Raw genomic sequence first — 19,284 nt, forward strand, 5'->3', positions numbered from 1 at the left:
AGACACACAGAATGCGTGCTTGTGTGGAGACAAGTGGGCTACCTTGGGTGTCATTCTCAAGAATGTTGTCCATCTCCTTTGAAACAAGCTCTCCCACTGGCTTGGTTTCAGACGAGTTAGCCTGAAAGACCCACAGGCCACCTGTCCTCATATTCCCAGTTCTGGGTTATAAGTGTGTGTTCCATGGTACCCAGTAATTTATGTGAATCCCAGGGATTGAACTAAGGCCCTGAGCTTATGAAGCAACCAATCTAGCCCTGCCTCTCCCCTCAGCAGAGGTTTCACCTCTTGACACGCATTCGATGAGTGTATGTGAAAATTTATTGACATGCGTTCAATGAGTGTGTGTGAAAATTTACTGAGCTGTGTATTGTTTCTACAAAAATAGTTTAACATGAATCAAAGCCAATAAAACAGCAGTGCTACCTTTGATCAGTTCTTTGTTTTTAAATGAGACTTGAAGATTAATTGACTGATATAATGGAAGGGAAATAGATAGTTTATAAAGGGAGAGGGAGGGAGGGAAGGAGGGAGGGAGAGAGAGAGAGAGAGAGAGAGAGAGAGAGAGAGAGAGAGAGAATGTTCAGAGATTCGAATCAAATCAACTACATTTCTTTGGAGGGTCTGTGTCATGTGCGGCTCCAAACACTGGCACTGTGCATCTTGCAGAGGCATTTGAAGGGTGTGCCACCCAGCCAAAGTCACTGGCATGATAGAGCCCAGCCTAGCTCCGCATCTGAGAGGAGCCTTCCTGTTTAAGTGGAATTGACAGTACTTTGGCAGAGGACTTGAGGTTCTCTTTTTGGATCTTGTGTGGAAGGGGGAAGTTTCGCCAAAGCAGCTCTGGGTGAGCTGTTTGCCTAGCAGGACTCCTGGAGGCCAGGCTGCCTCTGGGCTCACTCTGGGGCAGAGCCGGAGCAAAGGGCCTAGACCTGGTTAATAGCTTGGATGCCTGTCTCCCTCCAGAAATAAGTCATTCCAACGTTCTCCACGGCAAGTCAGCCCAGGAATATAAACTGAAAAAAACCCTAGAATGCAAAACTGCCAGCTTGCTGTCCTCTTCTTTCAGGGAGATAGGTGTCTGAGGGATCCATCACTCCCTGTGTGGCCACGGTGCCTTTGCGAGGCTGCTCAGGAGAAAGCGTACTAAATATCGCTGTTAGGTAGAAGAAAAAAAATGGAACTTTTCCTTCAATGTGTCTCTGTTTAACTGGGGAATCTGCCTTTGAATTCAGTCCCTGAGAAGCCCTACACACTGCCATGAAACAAATCCGCTGGCGATTTCCACTGAGACATGTGTACGCCTATATAAGCAAATGTGATCATTAGATGGCACACTCGCTGAATAATGATCAAGGAATTAGGATATCTCAGAGATGGCAGCCTGGAAAGTTAAAATGTCAATTCTGAGCAAATTACAAGTAGCTAGAAATGAATAACATACAAATGTCTGTAAAAGCAACTTAATTTAAACGTATTAGCGGGTGGTGGGCACACACATAAGAAGAGAGCTTCGTTTTGCATACAAAATAAAAAAATACTCATATTAATCAAAACATATTGTAAAATACAGCATTTTGGCTGTGAACTTGGGCTTAAATAGACACATTTCCTTCATGGCACATGTTATTAATGATTTAGTTCTTAAATGATAAAATATGACATTTTCTGCTTTTATCGGAAAACAAAGCATACCCTAACACTACTAATATTTCATCTGGGATACTAAAGGAGTAACAGTTAGAGGTAACTTCTGAGCATTGCATCGCACATTTAAAGGAGAATTTTGCATAGCACTCAGTTATGATGTCAAGGCTCTGGGAACCATTGACAGCTGTAATGAATCATCATTTATAAAAAGAGGGCCCTCCAGTGACTACCGGACAACCAGCTAGTCATGTTTCTCTGTAAGAACTATAAGTGTATGTCTCTGGGTAGGATGCGAAGTGAGAACTGCAGTCTCAGTAACTGATAACGCATAACACATTCACCTCTAATTCATGTAGGGACCTTGATGAAAAGGATTGCTTTCATTTAGCTCCCATCTCTGGAACCTGAGAGCACACAATTCTCATCTGCTCTCTCTCACGTTCATTTTGTGTTAGAGATGTGTGTGGCTCTCATTTCTACTGATGGCAGGGAATGTAGGTGGGGCCCTTTTCTTAGAATTGTTTCTAATCAAGACTGTTTCCATGCGGAAGGGATATGGTTACATCATCTCTCAAATATTTCTGCTTTAAGCTTATGGATGGGGGTAGATTTTTAGATACAGAACATGTTCTACTTTTATAAGCCATTTGTTGCATGAATATATGAAGTACATCTGTCTTTTCTTGGTGCTCTGTACACTGAAGTTTCTCTGTGTTTGTACTTAGGTCTAATCCTACTTAGGGGTATGGGGTACCTTTTGATAATGTCTTAGAGTCCCGAATAATGTTTCCTATCCTGTTATTCATTATTACTCAGCACCAATTTCTTTCTCTATGAATATACTATTGATCTGTCTGTGTACTGAATGTAGACATACATTTTGTATATAAGATAGTTTATCACAACTTTGGGACTATTGCGCCCCATTGAGAACATATCATCTGCAGAAAAAATCCCAAACTTCCTGGGATTGTGAATCTCCCAAAAATCTGAGAGGGTTGACCCATCGTAGATAGCCCATACCAAATACTCAGCCTTGCTTTGGGGGTACTCTGCTCCCCTGCATGTCTCTACTGGTGTCCATGGTCCTCCCAATGAGCCCTGCCTCTTAGGAAATGCTACTCTACAAGTGATTTCCTTCCAGACCTCTTAGTGGGAACTCATCCCCCTAGGAGCTACATTTTCACACTCTTAAGTGATTTGTACTTACATACTTTGGTAATAATTAAAGCCACTCTCATATGTTGTGTGTGTGTGTGTGTGTGTGTGTGTGTGTATTGCTGGACCCAACCAGATATAAGTTCCCAATCTGGGGACTGGGTCTTTTTCTCATCTCCATCTCCACAGTTCTACTTTTCTGTGTATCCTTACAATTCCTAGCCTGCACAGGTTCACACCATTTTGCTGAGACTGCTGTGCCAGGCTCTACTCTATTCTAGATTCTGGGGAGGGAGAGGAGAGAATGTGGAGTTATGTGTGGACATGCACAATCATACTACCAAGAAGTCTAGCAATGGAAGCTTTGGTGTTACCAAAACCTTTGTTTCGTCCATGAGGACACCAAATCTTGGGAGAGTCAACTGAAGAAGGATCTTAATCCAGAGACATTGATGACTCACGGTGTTCTGGAAAGTTTCTGGCTCAGGACTGCTTTTAACAAATTTACTACGGCTATGATTATGAATGTGTTTCCACATGTGCCAGGCAATGCACCTGGAGGTCACAGAATAACTTCGTGGGAACTGGTTCTCTTTCTCCACCTCTCACGGGATCTGGCAGTCAAGCTTTCTAGGCTTCCACAGACCATGCCTTTTCCTTCTGAGTTGCTGAGCTTAGAGTCAGGAGTTCTAGACTCAGCAATGCTTGTGTGTATGACAGCTGGACACACACAAGCTGCTGAAGTGTCTCTTGGATACCGTTTGTTGCCATCAAATCTCCATCAGTTTGGGAAAGAGTGTTAGTTGAAAGGTATTTTTAATTTGTACATCTCAGACCCAGAGGAGGAACTTGTATTGTAAGTGCCTGAAAATCAGGATTTATAGTCCTATTTATTTATTTTTGATTTTTTTTGAGACAGGGTTTCTCTGTAGCTTTGGAGCCTGTCCTGGAACTAGCTCTTGTAGACCAGGCTGGCCTGGCACTCACAGAGATCCGCCTGCCTCTGCCTCTTGAGTGCTGGGATTAAAGGCGTGCGCCACCACCCAGCCTTTATAGTCCTTTCTAAGAAGCAGTATTTGCTTCTACTCTCCTAAGTCTCCCTAACCTGACACAGGAGATCATGAAGTCAAGGAAGGATTCTGCGCTCTCAGGAGAATCCTAGCAGTGACAGAGGGGTCATCCACACACTGAAAAGAATTTCTTGGTTCTCTGTTACTCTAGAAGAGGCCTCTATATGACATGTTAGGAATGAGCTCCCATAGCCGGGCGGTGGTGGCGCATGCCTTTAACCCCAGCACTCGGGGGAGGCAGAGGCAGGCAGATCTCTGGGAGTTCGAGGCCAGCCTGGTCTAGGAGAGCTAGTTCCAGGACAGGAACCAAAAAGCTACAGAGAAACCCTGTCTCGAAAATAAAAAAATTAAAAAAAAAAGGAATGAGCTTCCACTACCTAGCTGGGTGAGACATTGCCTACTTACGTGCAGGGACCAAACCCCACATTCAGGGCTGCCAGAAGACCTGCAAACTACTTGGCTTACTCAGGTCAGTGGTCCTATGGCATGCCTAGATGGATGCTCGGAAAAGGGTTATGGCTTGGGGGTCTACTGAACACTTGGGCCTGTCTTGAAAGACAGTCTTTGGCTGTAGCTGGAAGCTGTGCCATGGGATTCTCCACCAGTGCACAGAGAATAATGGAACAAGATACAGGCCTACTCGTCTCCCAGAGATGGAAAGTCACTTTTCAAGGTAAACGAACATGGGACTTACCTACTTACATAGTCTACCAAATAATCTCTGTTCCATTAAGCCCAAATAATTGCCGTTTCATTTTTTTTTTACAGGGCAATAGTTTGATACAAGGAAATACACAAGATGCTTACTAATTTTCATATATTTTCTTTTTATTTCTTTTATTCATTGTGTATGCGCATCTCTGCATGTATGCGTGGGTACACATATATGAATATGTGTGCATGTGTGTGTTAGAGTCATGTGGCAGAAATAGAAACCGAGAAAACTAAAGCACTGGACAACCTAAATTTATCCAAGTCAGTTCTTAGTTGGGGTAGAAGCCTGATGATTTTTTTTTTTTTGCTTTTGGTTTTGTTTTTCAAGACAGGGTTACTCTGTGTAACAGCCCTGGCTGCCCTAGGACTCCCTTTGTAGACCAGGCTGGCCTCAAACTCAGAGAGATCTGCCTGTCTCTAACTCCGGAGTGCACCACCACAACCTGGCTCTGAAAGAGTTTTTGTTGTGGATGAGGGCAGGCCCTCTGCAGGGGGTCAGGGGAGCTCCTCACTTGTTCTCTTGGCACTGTTAGAGGAGCAGGGAGCTAAGTCTCTCTCCCCGTAACCACGTCCCAGTCTACTTCTTATCCTCCCAGCCATGCTGCGCCTCAGAACTTCCATACAATATCTGTACTGTCTAACAATCCGTTCATGTGTGTGTGATGACAAGGAATATTAAGCTAGCTTATGTTTCACTTGGCCTTTTCAAATAGATCCACGTACTCTGAAAGGCATGTACTCTTTGATACGAACTGAATAAACCAGAAACTAACAATAGCACGATTTGGACAGCCCAACATTTATTTCCTGCCCCCTCAGCTCCCGCCCACAGCCACATCCACCTATCTAGATTCCCAGGTATGGATGTGGGGATTCATGACACTTACTCTTTTGAAAGTTTCAGACTTTTAGATTATGGATCCGTGAGTTCAACTTTATCAGTTAAAAAAAAAATCCTCAACAAAACATTCCCAGACTACGACTCCAATTGTGAAAGCGATTCTGATTCTATCTTTACTGCTGGTCGTTCTAAAGAACGCTGAATGCTTCCAAAGGAATAGCAGTCATATGTTTGGCTTCTGAAGAAGCTAACAGATTATAAAATGACTTTAGTGACATTTTCACAGGAATTCATGACAAGTCTCAGACCCCCGGTAGGAACTTTTTAAAGAATCACTTTTAACGATGAGAAAACAAGTTCCTAGAAGTCAAACCCTTGCCTTCCCACTAGGGTGAGGCCCCAGATCCAAGGCTCTTTAGGAACCAATGGTGGTTATCATTTCCCTCCTCTGTGTGTTGGCAGTAGTACCTTCCACATTTAAACCCAACCAAGGAAATGCTATTTCAAGACCATTGCTATTTTCAAAACACGAATATCACTCATTTAAGCCTTTTCCTCTTCACGGCTTCTTTCCCAAAGCACAACGGCCTTGAATATTATGACCAGTAAATAAGTAGATACCCCCCCCCCACGAACATCTTATCCTCTTAAGGATCAAGTTTTAGACTCCCGAGTTAAAAGTCAACAGACCTAATACATTTCTTTGCTTTTAAACCAAGAGCTATGGGCTATTGACCTGCTTTTAGTTTGGGTAAATAAAAAGCAATCCTCTTGGGAATTAGCTATGGAAGGGGACAGGGGAAACTGTGTCGGTCAGGGTTGCCTAGAGATTGATATTAGAGGGGGTTACTCTGTAAACCTGCTACAGAAAAGGATTCCATACTGAGAAAAAACTCCCATGAGTTCTTATCTGGGTTTCCTGAAAATGCTAGCACACACCCGTGTTTTGTTCCAGGTTGCTACGTCTCCCAGATGTAAAGGGCTACAGATAATAAAATCATTTCTTAAAGAAAGGTGGGGAGGGGAAGAGCCCAAACAACTGGAGTCTAAAAGGGCAAAGGCAGTGCTGGGATTTACCAGAGATTTTCGAACCGTATCACAAAACCTCCATCTAGGCTGTCTTTTCCCGGGATATTTGTGACTAGTCCTTGGCAGTCGGCAGAGGAGGTACCGGCTCTACCAGACTCACTCAACAACTGAGACTGCCCAGCTGCTAACAACACACAGGATCCCCCATGATTTGTTCTGCAGGAAATGTAACCAATAAAAACTAGTAGATTATGGTCAGTGCTTCCCTCCTCCTGGGGACCTTATGAAAAACACTGTGGGACATGGCATTTGGGTAAGATAAACAGGAAGAATAAATACCAGACCCATGGTTACATCCCTCACTTCTGTATCTTTTGTGACACCAAGTTTCCCATTCATAAAACACACTTCTCACATCTTCTCTCTGTCCCATTCAGGCAGGGAAGCCATGAGTACCGTACTAAGAAATGAAACAAAGCTTGCTCTCCGTTCGTACTAACAATGATAATCCCATGACACCATCAATCCATCTCGTATGGCTCTGCAGCCATTTGTACCCAAATTCCGATGGTATTAAAAGAGGTTTCCTTACTTGACTGGTTCCCATGACTCCCGCTCAAAGCCCCTGTGGATGGATTGTGCAATTGAGGACTCCATCAGATCCACATATCTAACAACAAGTGGGGCAAACAGGTCCTGCAGGTGCTTGTGAAATTTTCCATTGCACAAATTATCTAGAACAGACAAGCAAAACCATTGTCAGCACCACAGTGCCTTTGTTCACGTACAGCGCACACAGAGAATATTGTCCTCTACATTGAACACCCTGCTGCTTAGGAAACTGGAAGAAACAGGAGCAGCATCGGAGCTCAGGCTTGAGTCTGGAGGAAGGGAAATGCGTCTCAAAGTCACGTGACTGTTTGTGCACTCTTATGAAAAGTAACACCCCACAGCATTGGTAAACGTTTCATTCTTACCCCCTTTCCCCTTCTTCCTCAAACTCGGGGGAAAAAAGGACTGACTGCTTTATGGCTGTCATTGCTGCAAGGCCCTGTGAGCTTGCTAGAGGCACCTTTTTTCCTAGGAAGTAGCCTCTGATAAAAACTGAAGAGCATAAGGAGGTTAAGCTAACTAATTTGTTTGAGAGTAAATAAAACAGAAGGAATGGATACCTCTTCTCACATAGCGTGTGGGTTCTTCTGATCAAAACAGGTAAGAGAACTGCTATCCACAGTTAAGCCTGTGTGTGTATGTGGCATGGTGTGTGTGTGTGTGTGTGTAGTGCGGTATGTTGTGGTATGGTGTGGTGTGTGTGTGTGGTTTTTGTATGTGTGTGATATGTATGTGTATGCTGTGTGTGCTGTGTATGAGTGTGGTGTGCGCGTGTGATGAGTATGTGTGGGTGGCATTGTGTGTATGTGTGTGTGGAGTGTGGTGTGCGTGTGTATGGAGTATGTACGTGTGTGTGTATGTGTGTAGTGTGTGATGTGGTATGTATATATGGGTGAGTGATATGTAGTATGCATTTGTGTGGTGTGTGTAGTGTGTATAGTGTGGTGTTTGTGCTTCTGTGTGTAGTGTGGTGTCATATGGTGTGGTGTGTGTGTATGTATGTATTTGTTTGGTATGTATGTGTGCTGTGTATGTGTGTGGAGTGTGTATGTGTGGGTGGTGTTGTGTGTGTATGTGTGGAGTGTGGTGTGTATGTATATGGAGTATGTACATGTGTGTGTATGTGTGTAGTGTGTGTGCTGTGGGTGTGTATGGGTGGTGTGGAGTATGCATTTGTGTGGTGTGTGTGTGTGTGTGTGTATAACAATAAAACAAGGAGGAGCTTTGTCTAACTCACAGTCTATATGGAATAAAGACATCTTAGAAACAAGTTTATCTGCACGCTAGTCAGGAAAGGCCAATGGTCCAGGATGATACATACAGTCTGTACGGAGAAAGTCATTCAGCAGCTGGAACAGTGGGAAACTGTCCCACGAGTCTGGGGGCTGCACCTCTAAGGCTGCATCCATGTCCACCGCAAAGAGTGACAGGAACGTCTCGGCATGCTCCACCATTAAGTCTGACCACCACGCAAAGGCCTTTGGAATGTGGCAGAGAAACAAAGAGAGGCAATGAGTATCTCTGTGGGATGAAGGTGTGTGCGCCAACCCTCACTGCTCAAGACTGGCTGTGCATCCAGCGGGGGGTGCTCATTTTATTGTAAAGAGAACAGCAGTTTGGATATGAGTGGGCCTCTCAGTGTCCAAGGCACTACCCTGTAGCAAGCCTTGCTCTTGACCTGGAGGTCAGAGGACACCACAGTAGGGCTGCCAGACGGGGAACTTCTGCTCAATTTACAATAACTCAGTAGGCTTGGGTCATGCTCTGTCATTGCTGCTGGCTGGTTCTTGCTCTAAGGTGTAGAAGTCGGGAGTTTCTTCACTGCGTTTATGGGTTTTCTGCTGGTCTAACTTGAAAATTATTATTATTCCATCACATTTCCATATCTGGGAATGAGTTGTCTGTGGTCTCATCCAAACCCAGGGATTCCTGTTTCCCTATGCACTGAAACATTACCTCTCTATCAGACTATGTGAAAGCAAACCATTATTAGAATTACTACATAACTATTGGATAAAAAAGTGTATCTCAGAAGGGAGCCTTTGTTTTCATTTCTGATCTAGAAGAAGTATCAGGATTAACCTAGGAGAACACGGAATAAGGTTAGGACTTATTTTCGGGGCTTAGACACATATGTACATTGAAAACCAAAAAATATCAGTGAAGTAACTCATTTTCATGCACATGGGTCCTTGAAAATCATTGTGCAGGGTCTCAGGGGGTCACATTCACATCAGCCTGGGCCCGATGTGAATGCACTTCAAAGGCATGCATGCATGTAGGCTAATCATTTCTGGCAGGGGGCATGCAGAATGAGTGGTGGTGTCAACAGGCCCTGATTCGCTGGTTTCAAAGAGAGCAGGAAAACAAACATTGCCAGCCTCTTCTTGTCCCCCACCTCCCCCACTCAGTGCCGTAAAGTATTCACACTGGAAACACTTTCCGGAGCATTCACCAAAAAAAAGATGGGAAGGCATTTGGGAATATGAAATATGATAATGGAAGTAGTTCTCTACATGGAAGGGTTTGTTCAATGGCCAAGCTCTTCTGTGATCTAGTCCTTATTGGAGGGGTATTCTAACAGCCACTAGGAGGCAGAACAGAGGGGCCAGCTCTCTTCTTTCACGGGAGTCCACTTTACTTACTTCTCCTTTATCAACATGTGGCTGGTTTGCAAATTAAATGGAAAAAATCAAGTCATGTACGGTTCTTTAAGGATGGTTTGGCTGGAACTAGACCCCTGCTGTTTCCACTGTAATGTATAGTAAAACCCCACTGGTTCAGAGCATGCGAGGGGGACGCTGGTCTGTGAGCCAAAGGCTCAAACTGTTGGATTTTCTAGGAGGAGATGTTTTATGGCTTTTGAACACAGCCTGTAACTGGGCACTAAAGTAAGTGGCATTCGGGGGGTCTCCAATGCTTAGCACAAGAAAGTATCAGAATGCTTACATTTCCCCCAATTTCTAAATAATTGTTGATAAACTGGCCTGTTAGTTAAAAAGACACGAGACTTAACTTTGTAGGGCCAAGAATGGAAAAAAGAATTGCATGCCTTCAACATGAAAAGACTTCACAATTTTCTTAGGGTGCTGATATTATGCTAAATATTTTACTTAGGGGAAATGAAAATAGCCATAGGTACAACTGAGTCATCAGAGATTCTGAGTGTTTGGGCTTGAATGAAGAAGCTTTATTGTAGCTTCACCAACACGAGAGCCCTGGGACCGAGTCCAGCAGAGGAAGAAATCCCCCCCCCCCAACAGAGTGTCTCAACTGCCTGTCATTTTGGCAGACTGGGCATGCTGGAACTCGCTGGCGTCCTGGACACAGCCTGACCCTACAAAGAATAGACTCTTCCCTCCACATTCAAGATATCTGTAAATCTCACAAGAGCACAGAGGATGCTGGCTGGCTGGCTGGTACTTATAGTTTAGTTGGTTGATCAATGTTCCATCTCCAGGGTATGGCCAAGAAGATAGGATGGAGATAATGTATTATGTTCCTGTGTACAACTTTGTTCTAAGATGACAGGGAAGACCAAATTGAACCAAAACCCAGTCAAATGCATGAAACTAAAAAGTTCTTAACCCATCTTCAAATAAGGTTCTTATGCTTTTAATTTTATAAGCTTACAAACAAGAGACCACTAGGAACACAGTATCTCTCCTTTGTAGAGAACTGAGTCCTGGGCAATTTGTTACTGAGTAACTCTTAGTTTCTGCAACAATATTACATGGGCTGGATACATTGGGAGCCTACAAAAACACAGTGGTATCACTACGGGAGCTGGCACAGTGAATGAGGAGATTTTAAATCAGGTGGCTGGGGAAGAAGTGAAAGCCAAGGTCTTTCTTTGTAGCACTTTGTAATTAAACTTGACTCTCTAAGAAGTAGGTAAAGAGTCAGGCTAGGACAGCAATAACTAAGGATTTAAGGGGTAATCCTAATCAAATGGACAGTCTGCACGGCTGGACTGAGAAAAAGCTAGACTTTATTTTAAGCCTGCTCTTACAGGTGAAGAACCACATTCGTACACCAAGTCACGTGTGTTCACTGGCACCTAAAGTCTCAGTAAACCTTTTCCTTAAACCACATGGAGTTACACATCTGGATTGCAAATACTTACCCCATGCCCTTTATTACTCAAAGACAAAAGCTGTATGCTTCAGGGCATACAGTTCACTACACTGAACACACTACATGTTCCACACACAAACTAACATGTATATATGTACCCTTCTGTGCACCACAATACATATATACATATACATACGTATACATAGAGAGAGATTAGGAAGGGGGAGTACATGAAGATATAATTTGCGTGTCTGTGAGTAGGCCAGGTTCTGAGAAGAAAAATCTGTGGCATCTGAGAGCAAAATGTGGCAACGGCTTCCACATCCAGCGTGTGTGAAGAGTAAAGAAAGGATGCACCCTTGGCTGATAAGGTTTTCCCTTTTGGGACATTTACTATGTTATGATGGAACTTAAAATGGCTTTAGAGAAGATTGGGGGAAGGGATTAAAAACTGACACTTAGATTTGTGAGGTATGCACAAATACTTTGGTCATACGTGGCTGGATTCACGTTTACAGTTTAGTGCTTCGTTATTATTGTTATTAGTGTAAAACCTTAGTGAGCACCTGGAGAGAGAGTGAGTTCTGGGAAAACAAATCTTCATCCGTTCAGAAAGGAAAACTCTGTACAATGCGCATATATATCAAATCGACCTTTTCCATTACACTTGATTCACTTGGCTATACTCAGGGATCCCCCGGGCAGCTTTTGTAAGTGACCAGTGCTCTAGAACTCTCTCCAGAGATTCCAGTCAGTGGGACTAAAGCCAGAAACAAGAATTCAAATTTCCGCAAGCTGCTTCAGGTATTCTTGTCTGTAAATGGAAATTGAGAATGGGTGGGGTGCCTTCCAAGACCAGTCCACTCTTCCCTCTCCTTACCACACAGGTCTCCAGTTCTCAGGCATTCTGCACCTCTCACCTAGGTTTCATCTTTTATTGTATTTTATTTACTTTTTAATCAGCAGATATTTTGATTTCTTGGGAATTCTTTTCTTAATATAAGAAGAGTTAAACTTCGTAGAGTTTTTATCAGGTGCTGGGCACCATGTCTGATGCCTCAATGAATGTCACCTTCCATCTTACCAGCCGTCACGTGACTCAGCTAAGTAACTAGCGCCCCAGTCACATGATGAACAGCTGCAGCCAGAGCTAGATTCTATGCTCTAGCTGTTATATATGCCAGCCTTCACGGCCCAGGGAATTTTATTTCTCATTGTTCCTCAAGGAACACTAAGTTTCTTGGCTCAGGGCTCAGCAGATAGAAGTCCCATGGGTAGGTCTGATTAAGAAAGATCTTATGATGGGGAAAACAGCTGATTTTGGGGATATAATCCTGTTTGTTTACTAAAGTAGTTTTGATCTTCAGAACTTTAAATTATGCTGAGGGTTTTAATTTCAAAACACAGTGTTGAGAACAAGATTGAGGTTACCATATTTATTTGCCCTGCATGACTTCCAAATGTGCAAATGGACAGTTCTTATGTAGTGATTATTAAGATGATTGACACACATAAAAAAAAAACCTTTTTGGAAATGTAAAAAGAAGTATCTTCTTTAGAATGTGGGCTTAAAAAAACTTGTTTTTGTTTTGCAGTGCTGGGATATTAAGTTTTCTTTGGTGCCTCTTTGGTGCAGCCGAGGAACATATGGATTCTTTGTGATCTGGGAGTATTCTTAGAAAGTAGCTTGGTTACCAATCAAGTATGTCTGCCATTTTCTTCTTCTGTTATTCACTTAAATACATGTGCCTGGGAGAAAACATCCTCTTCACATCCGGGGCTTCACAAACACGTAGACGTGGGCAAACCTTTACCACTCAACCCAGGAAAGGCAGCCCAGAGTCCCTCAAGTCCCTGGAGATATTTTGAAGACACCCAGATAGAAGAAACTTATCCTTGCTTGAACCCCTTAACCCCCGATCTAAAAAAATATAAAAATAAGTGGAAGAGAAAAAAAAAACCTTAACCCAACTTCATTGAATGTGTCTGCAAGTTACTTTTAGGTTTGTATGACTGGGACCCCTTTTTCATCCTGGATGTGTCCATTGCTAAGTGCTGTATGGGTTAGTGACACCCATTCACGGGGTCTTCCCCTTGTACCGAGGGTCTGCCGGGAATGCAGGATTCTTCGACACTCTCTCTATATATAAATACTGTATATATGACTCACGTACAGACAGCTGTAGAGGAAGGTTAGTATCGCTCCACGGAGCTACTGACTACTAAGCTTGGAATTCTTCTTCTGTAATAAAGGTAAATACAGACGGACATAGGAAACTATGACAGGCCAGGGAGAGAATCAAGGCAGGTGGGAGGCGTGTGTCGGGATGTAACCGCAGTCCTCATACGTCTATCAATTGCTTCATGCACGCACAAGGGGTTCACCCCATATTTACCCTGCCGTGGGGGGGGCACCCATGTCACAAGCAGTCCACTGGAAGTTGCTGTTACATTCCTTGGGTCAGTGTTAGAAAAGCAGGAACACCAGGGAAATCCCATTAGAAGACATGGTACTAGAAGGGCATGCACAGAGCGTGGCAGCGGTGGCCCGTTCATTCAGTTCAACCACATACCTCTTTCCCCTGCCACGATCAGCCAAGAATGACCGGAACAGTAGAGAAACAGGGAGGAAATTTCAATATGCAATCAGCATTAATTGGGATTAGTTGAGTTTACAGTGTATGATAGATCAGTTTTCTCTTAGTCTTGGGAAAGGCCGTTTTAGGTCCCTGGGCAATCACTTTTACAGCCTGTCCTTCCCTCCCCTTTCTGTAAATAGGGATGTGGAAGAAGAGGGAGAATTAGTGTAATTTTAAAACCAGGTTACATGGACAGAGGTGACTTTAAAGTTCAAGTTTGGAATGGTTTTTGGAGTGGAATCCTTAAGGTCCTCCCTGGAAGTGCTGGGGCATTTACGTCCTTATAGGTTTGGCATGTAAGTTGGTCTTGGGGGTCCTTCGGTTTATAATTCAAAGTCATTTTAATAGCGGTTTGTAAAAACACAATGAAGGAAGCTCTGCTTCTCTGGGTCTGCATCACGGAAGCGACAAACCAAACAACGTGGACTTATTGTTTCTATCACTGTGCTCAGTGACCCGGGCATTCTAACGTTAAAAATGGAAAAGTACTATACAAGGAGAGTATTATACAGAGAAAAACTCAAAAAAAAAAAAGAAAAAAGAAAATGACCTGTGGTCTACACACCAAAGAACCAATCGAAACAACAGTGCTCGCAACAAAAACAACCATGAAAGACCAAAAAGTGTTCTTCGTGTGTGGAAAATGGATCTGTGTATGCCGGGTGCCACCGGCCCGTAGGGTTACACTCACCTCAGTCCTGGGTTCAGAGAAACATCTGAAAACTTAGGCTGACAGGCACACCATTTACTACCTCTCCGTCATTCAGACAACCATCTAAAGAGGCCTCCTTCCAAAGCTTCTACCTTGGCTCCGTTCAGGAGCCCGGTTAAAAGGAAAGGGAAGTTAATGGCGGTGGGAGGAGTCAGTGCTGGAACCTCAGCTAGGGGACACCAGGCCTGCTCACCTCTGCGTGATGTTCGTCGTTTTGTTGAAGCACTTCAATGACTAGTTCAGCAAGACGGATTGTGTCTTCGAGCTTTTTGGCAGGAGTGATTAAGCGGCCTACATTTTCTGGAGTATAAGAATTTGTGGTAAGATTCAACGAAAGCAGCAGGCTAGTTTTGTGGCCAACAGAACTAGTAGGTGAGAAATTCTGAATGGTTATCAATTTATTTATTTTTTTTTAAAAAAGAGTTTCATGCAAATGTTAAATGAGCAAACCAGAAAGCCACCTTGTTGTCATAATGATACACTCAGCAAAGCAGTGCTCCAGCTTCCGGGTTGCAGACGAAGCTAAATGACGTCTAGGACAGCCCGTGTCAATTCAGTGACATCTGTACAGACATTCTTTAAAGACAGCATACATGAACTACCTCCTCTCTCTCTCTACACTGCTCTGCCTACCATCGAGGGGCAACAGATTGCGGGTTTGGTGTTGATTGGTGCTGTGTTTATTCCATAGGGCCGCACTGACTTTCACTGCAGGTCTGCGGATTGACTGGGTACTGCATTGTGCATATTGGAAATGAACATTCCAAGGCCTCTGTGCTTCTATTCACCCAGGGAAAAGATGGAAAGCAAAACTAACCATTTCTGAGTGCTTATAAAGAAGGCAGGACAGAATTACTAAAAGAGTATTGGGGACAGGCTGGTGCTGGTGGTCCCTGTCCATGGTTGGTATAACCAATATTTTAACAGGGAAGTTGCAACGATGTATTCACTTTGCCTTGTTTTTTTTTTTTAATAGTTGATTGTGAGTTCACAGAATAGTTTTTCACAAGTTCAAAAAGGAAGGGAACTCTTGCTTTAGTTGCATCCTGCTCAGAGCTGAGCCTATGCTGGGTACAGCGCCATCTCTTTGCTGAATCTGCTGAGTCTGGATGTCAGAATATGCCTTCTTAAATAAAGTTTCTTTGCACTCTTTTCTCCCCTTTTGTGGTACTGGGGGCTGAACCCTGGGCCTTACACATGCTAGGCAACTTTCCTGCTATTGAATTACATCCTTAGTGCTAAGTAGAATTTCTTAATACTTTCTACAAACTTGTTTTTGGAGTGGGTGTATTTAAATATAAGGCTAAGAAATGGCTAATGAAACAAGATAGGTATTTCTTAGGTGGCACACACCATTAATATTTAGAATTTAAGAATGGAAAACAAACTCAGTAAAACACCATTCAAAAGGAAATGTTTTATCCACTGAGAGTTAGGACGGCAAACTGGACAAAACAAGATGATCAGATTTGAAAGTTTCAGTTCAACTAGGTAATTGTAGGTGTGGTGATGAGCTTTCTGCATGTGGCCAATAGAATCATCTCTCTCTCTACTATAGCCAAGTGGAAAGCTGGCTGGAACTAGCTAGAGCTTTGAAGGTGGGAGTTCTGGGGAACGTTAGTTTGCAGCTAGGGAAAGGACAGCCGACACCCAGTCAACAGATTAGGGAGGTTAGGGTGACAGCTTACAGCCTGGTCTAGGGCAAAAATACTTGAAGAAAAAAAAATGAGAGGCAAGATTGACTTTTATATTTGGGGATACCTGACCTATCTGTAATTTTTCTTAGTAGACAATCAGAATTTCATTAATAGACTTTCAGGTGTTTCTACAAACATACTGTGTATATATGTTTGGGTAATATGTGTAGAGTGAGACACTTGCATTTTGACGGCAAATATGTGCAGGTGGCTTTTTATTAGCTGACAATCACATTTACACATCAATTTGCAAGTCCCTCAGCCTATGCTTATTACCCATTCAACACATACATCCACATACATACATCACATATGTACACACATTTTCCGATAACCAGACAAGCCTGCATGTTATACAGATCTGCAGGAAATCCCACTTGGACCACATCTTTGAAATCTCTCACTTCCGAAACAGAGAGCATTGTTCTTTTGGATGGGACACTCGGCAAATCTAGGGGAATTCTGGTTGTACACGACATTGGAGGCGGAAATCAAATAATTCCCACCAGTGTTTTTATCATTCGCATTTACCTAAAAGGTACATTTTTTTTTTTACATTTTGAGAAATACAAGATGCTTAAGCGAGGACTGCCTGAAGATTTGCTTTATTTTTTTTTTTTAATGCAAGACTTTTATATTGACTACATTAAACGGCAATAGATACACATATATGTACATGTGCATGCAGTCATTCTTTGTGTGTGTACATGTACACAGGTATGTGTATGCCTGATGTGTATTATATATACAGACAGTATGTTTAATAAAACCTTATGCAATTTGGCTCGGACATGCAACCACCGAAGTAAGTGGGTTAGGAGCCTTTAATCTAGAATACTTGACTGCCAATTAACCCACGCAGCCTGACTTGCATTTATTGTGAATTAGTTGTGACTCCATTATCTGTAGCTTAAGCCACTTTCTGGAGACACGGATACAGTTCTTCTAGTCATTTGAACAACTGATTTGCTAACTACATGGCAAAAACTCTACTAGGCATGGATGCTGTCAGATGTTGTCTTTAAAGAAAACACTGCGTGAAAACCTTCAGCAACCCCAGTGGCCAAGGAGTTTGTGTTTAGAAGTGAGTCTGGTCCCTGGCCACTTCTGTTGTCACGAAACATCCTGTGACAATTCCTACCCGACCCAGTTTCGCAGTAGCTGGAGCACTGGTGGAAAGAACTGAAAATACAGTATACTCAGGAAACATTTCATACAACGGAATCGAAGCTCATAACAGAGAAAAAAAAACCGTCATGCAGAATGTTATGCAACACCGATGTTATTTTGTGCTGACATTGAGATTTGAAAATGTTGCATATGTCAGACAGAGCTAGACAAAAAAAAATGTGGACATTTGGGAATAAATGCTCTCTTCCAAGTATCTCAAAACCTACAACATCACACTTGAGAGCCCAAGCCTCAGCTTAGTGTTCCAAACTGAAACAGGATTTCAAGAGTGAACAGAAAAGCCAACTAAACTAGAAAGTTGCCGGGAGACAGAACAATAGAAGTTTACAGTACTTGATATTGGCTTAGGCATGCCTTTGAGCCTCTGAGAGAACATTCTGTTCTGCAAGCGCATGAGTAAAAGATGAGGCTCGGGAACTGGCTGGGGAGCTGTTCAGGTAAGTGGAGAGAGACAAAAAAAAAAAGCAAAGAGACAAAGTGACTTTCACAGAGAGTGACAAGTGAGACAACGAACTCCGAAAAGAACAAATCAAGCAGCAAACGCCACCAACAGCAATGGGAGACGCTGCTTCCTCCGCATCACCTCAGTGTCCTGGAGGTGACAGGATTTGACAAGGACTCTTACCAGCATCTCAGTACCACCCCTACCCAGACACTCAGAGGTTGAATGCAAACCCCGGATTCTCCAGCAAGATGGGAAAACATGGATGACAGCCGCTGCATCGTGGCCCGGAAGAAGATGTCCTTTTCGCATTGTGAACAACACTCACAAAGTCATGAACCGACTCTTCCCTTCATACGACCAGAGACAGAGTGCGGGGCACGGGTTGTTGGCAATGTGGATTCTCATCCTTCATTGGCTACTCACTTTTTAACTAATTTTGCAACCTCTGTGATTGTGTTTCTTCTCATACGGAAGACACAGAATTAAGAATGCCCCCCTCCTGTATATCTGACAGGGTTGCTGACAGGAACAAATCAAACAAGGCATGAGCTAGATCTCCCTCAAGTCTGAAGTGCCTACAAACGGTCATTGTTAACCTCCACATTGTGAGGAAAGACCGAAGTGAATTGCTTTGCAAAAGCAGATAAAAGGCCGCTATTAGTTCAAGTGAGCTAGGGAATATTCGTGCTCCCTTTGTGGAATTTCAACACGGGAAAATCTGTCATTTGGGGGGCAAATGTGTGGTATCTGATTGTTTCCAGCTCATTTAATTATTTTCAATTTGGAATTCTCGTGGCTTTTATATTGTGGGTTGAATCATATATAAAAACTTGCCAGCTTATCGAATATGTTACTCGCTATTCCAAATGTTAGAAGACTGTAATCAGCACTTGACCCATCTGTCATGTGGTTTACAATATCAGCTCTGCAAACATCCTGCGACAATAGTCTCTTTTTCCACACAAGCACAGAGCACCGCAGCGTCCACAATTCTCTCTTTAACGAGTGTCTCCTTCACCGGGGACCTGCTCCTTTCGAATAGGTATGGGCCAGCAAGTGATCTGTGCGGAGAGAGGGGCACAACCCTTCACCAACTTTTCTTCCGGTTTTGCCTGAGTTTTCAACTGGGGAAATAAATTTTACCAAGGTATAGAGGAATGATATCCTGGTGACATCAATAAAGAAAAGGAGAAGGTCACCGCACTCTGGCAAAGCTGCCTACTGAAAGCAAGACTTGTGCCGTCCTGAGCTCGTCTTGTTTTGACTGCCTCAGTGTTTTGAGCATACAAGTAAAAATAATCTTTATCATTTTCTCTTGTTTTAATTTCTCCAGGGCAGATTGTGTGTCCACAGAATTTGTACAAATCATTTTTAAATGATAGCTATCTAAAGGGAGGCTGGTCCTTTCGTTATTTTAAAGAAGCACTTGGCTAACAGCATTTTATAACA

At 43.1% G+C, this 19,284-nt stretch overlaps 1 protein-coding gene across 13 annotated transcripts in view; it reads right to left on the bottom strand.

Moving 5' to 3' along the window:
* Nucleotides 1–19,284, bottom strand: part of Cadps (calcium dependent secretion activator) — a 444,098-nt gene that overhangs the window by 93,103 nt on the left and 331,711 nt on the right. For 7 of the 13 annotated variants that reach the window (XM_075988597.1, XM_075988596.1, XM_075988590.1 and 4 more), the window contains 3 exons: nucleotides 14,696–14,802; nucleotides 8,396–8,552; nucleotides 7,055–7,196 (listed from right to left, as the gene is read on the bottom strand). In XM_075988597.1, the coding sequence (XP_075844712.1) occupies nucleotides 7,055–7,196; nucleotides 8,396–8,552; nucleotides 14,696–14,802 (406 nt within the window). Of the gene's footprint in view, nucleotides 1–7,054; nucleotides 7,197–8,395; nucleotides 8,553–9,719; nucleotides 9,741–14,695; nucleotides 14,803–19,284 lie in introns of all 13 variants that reach the window. The other 6 variants (XM_075988589.1, XM_075988595.1, XM_075988588.1 and 3 more) reach the window with 1 other exon arrangement.

The sequence above is a fragment of the Microtus pennsylvanicus genome, chromosome 10, assembly GCF_037038515.1.
Source record: "Microtus pennsylvanicus isolate mMicPen1 chromosome 10, mMicPen1.hap1, whole genome shotgun sequence".
NCBI classification, from domain to species: domain Eukaryota; kingdom Metazoa; phylum Chordata; class Mammalia; order Rodentia; family Cricetidae; genus Microtus; species Microtus pennsylvanicus.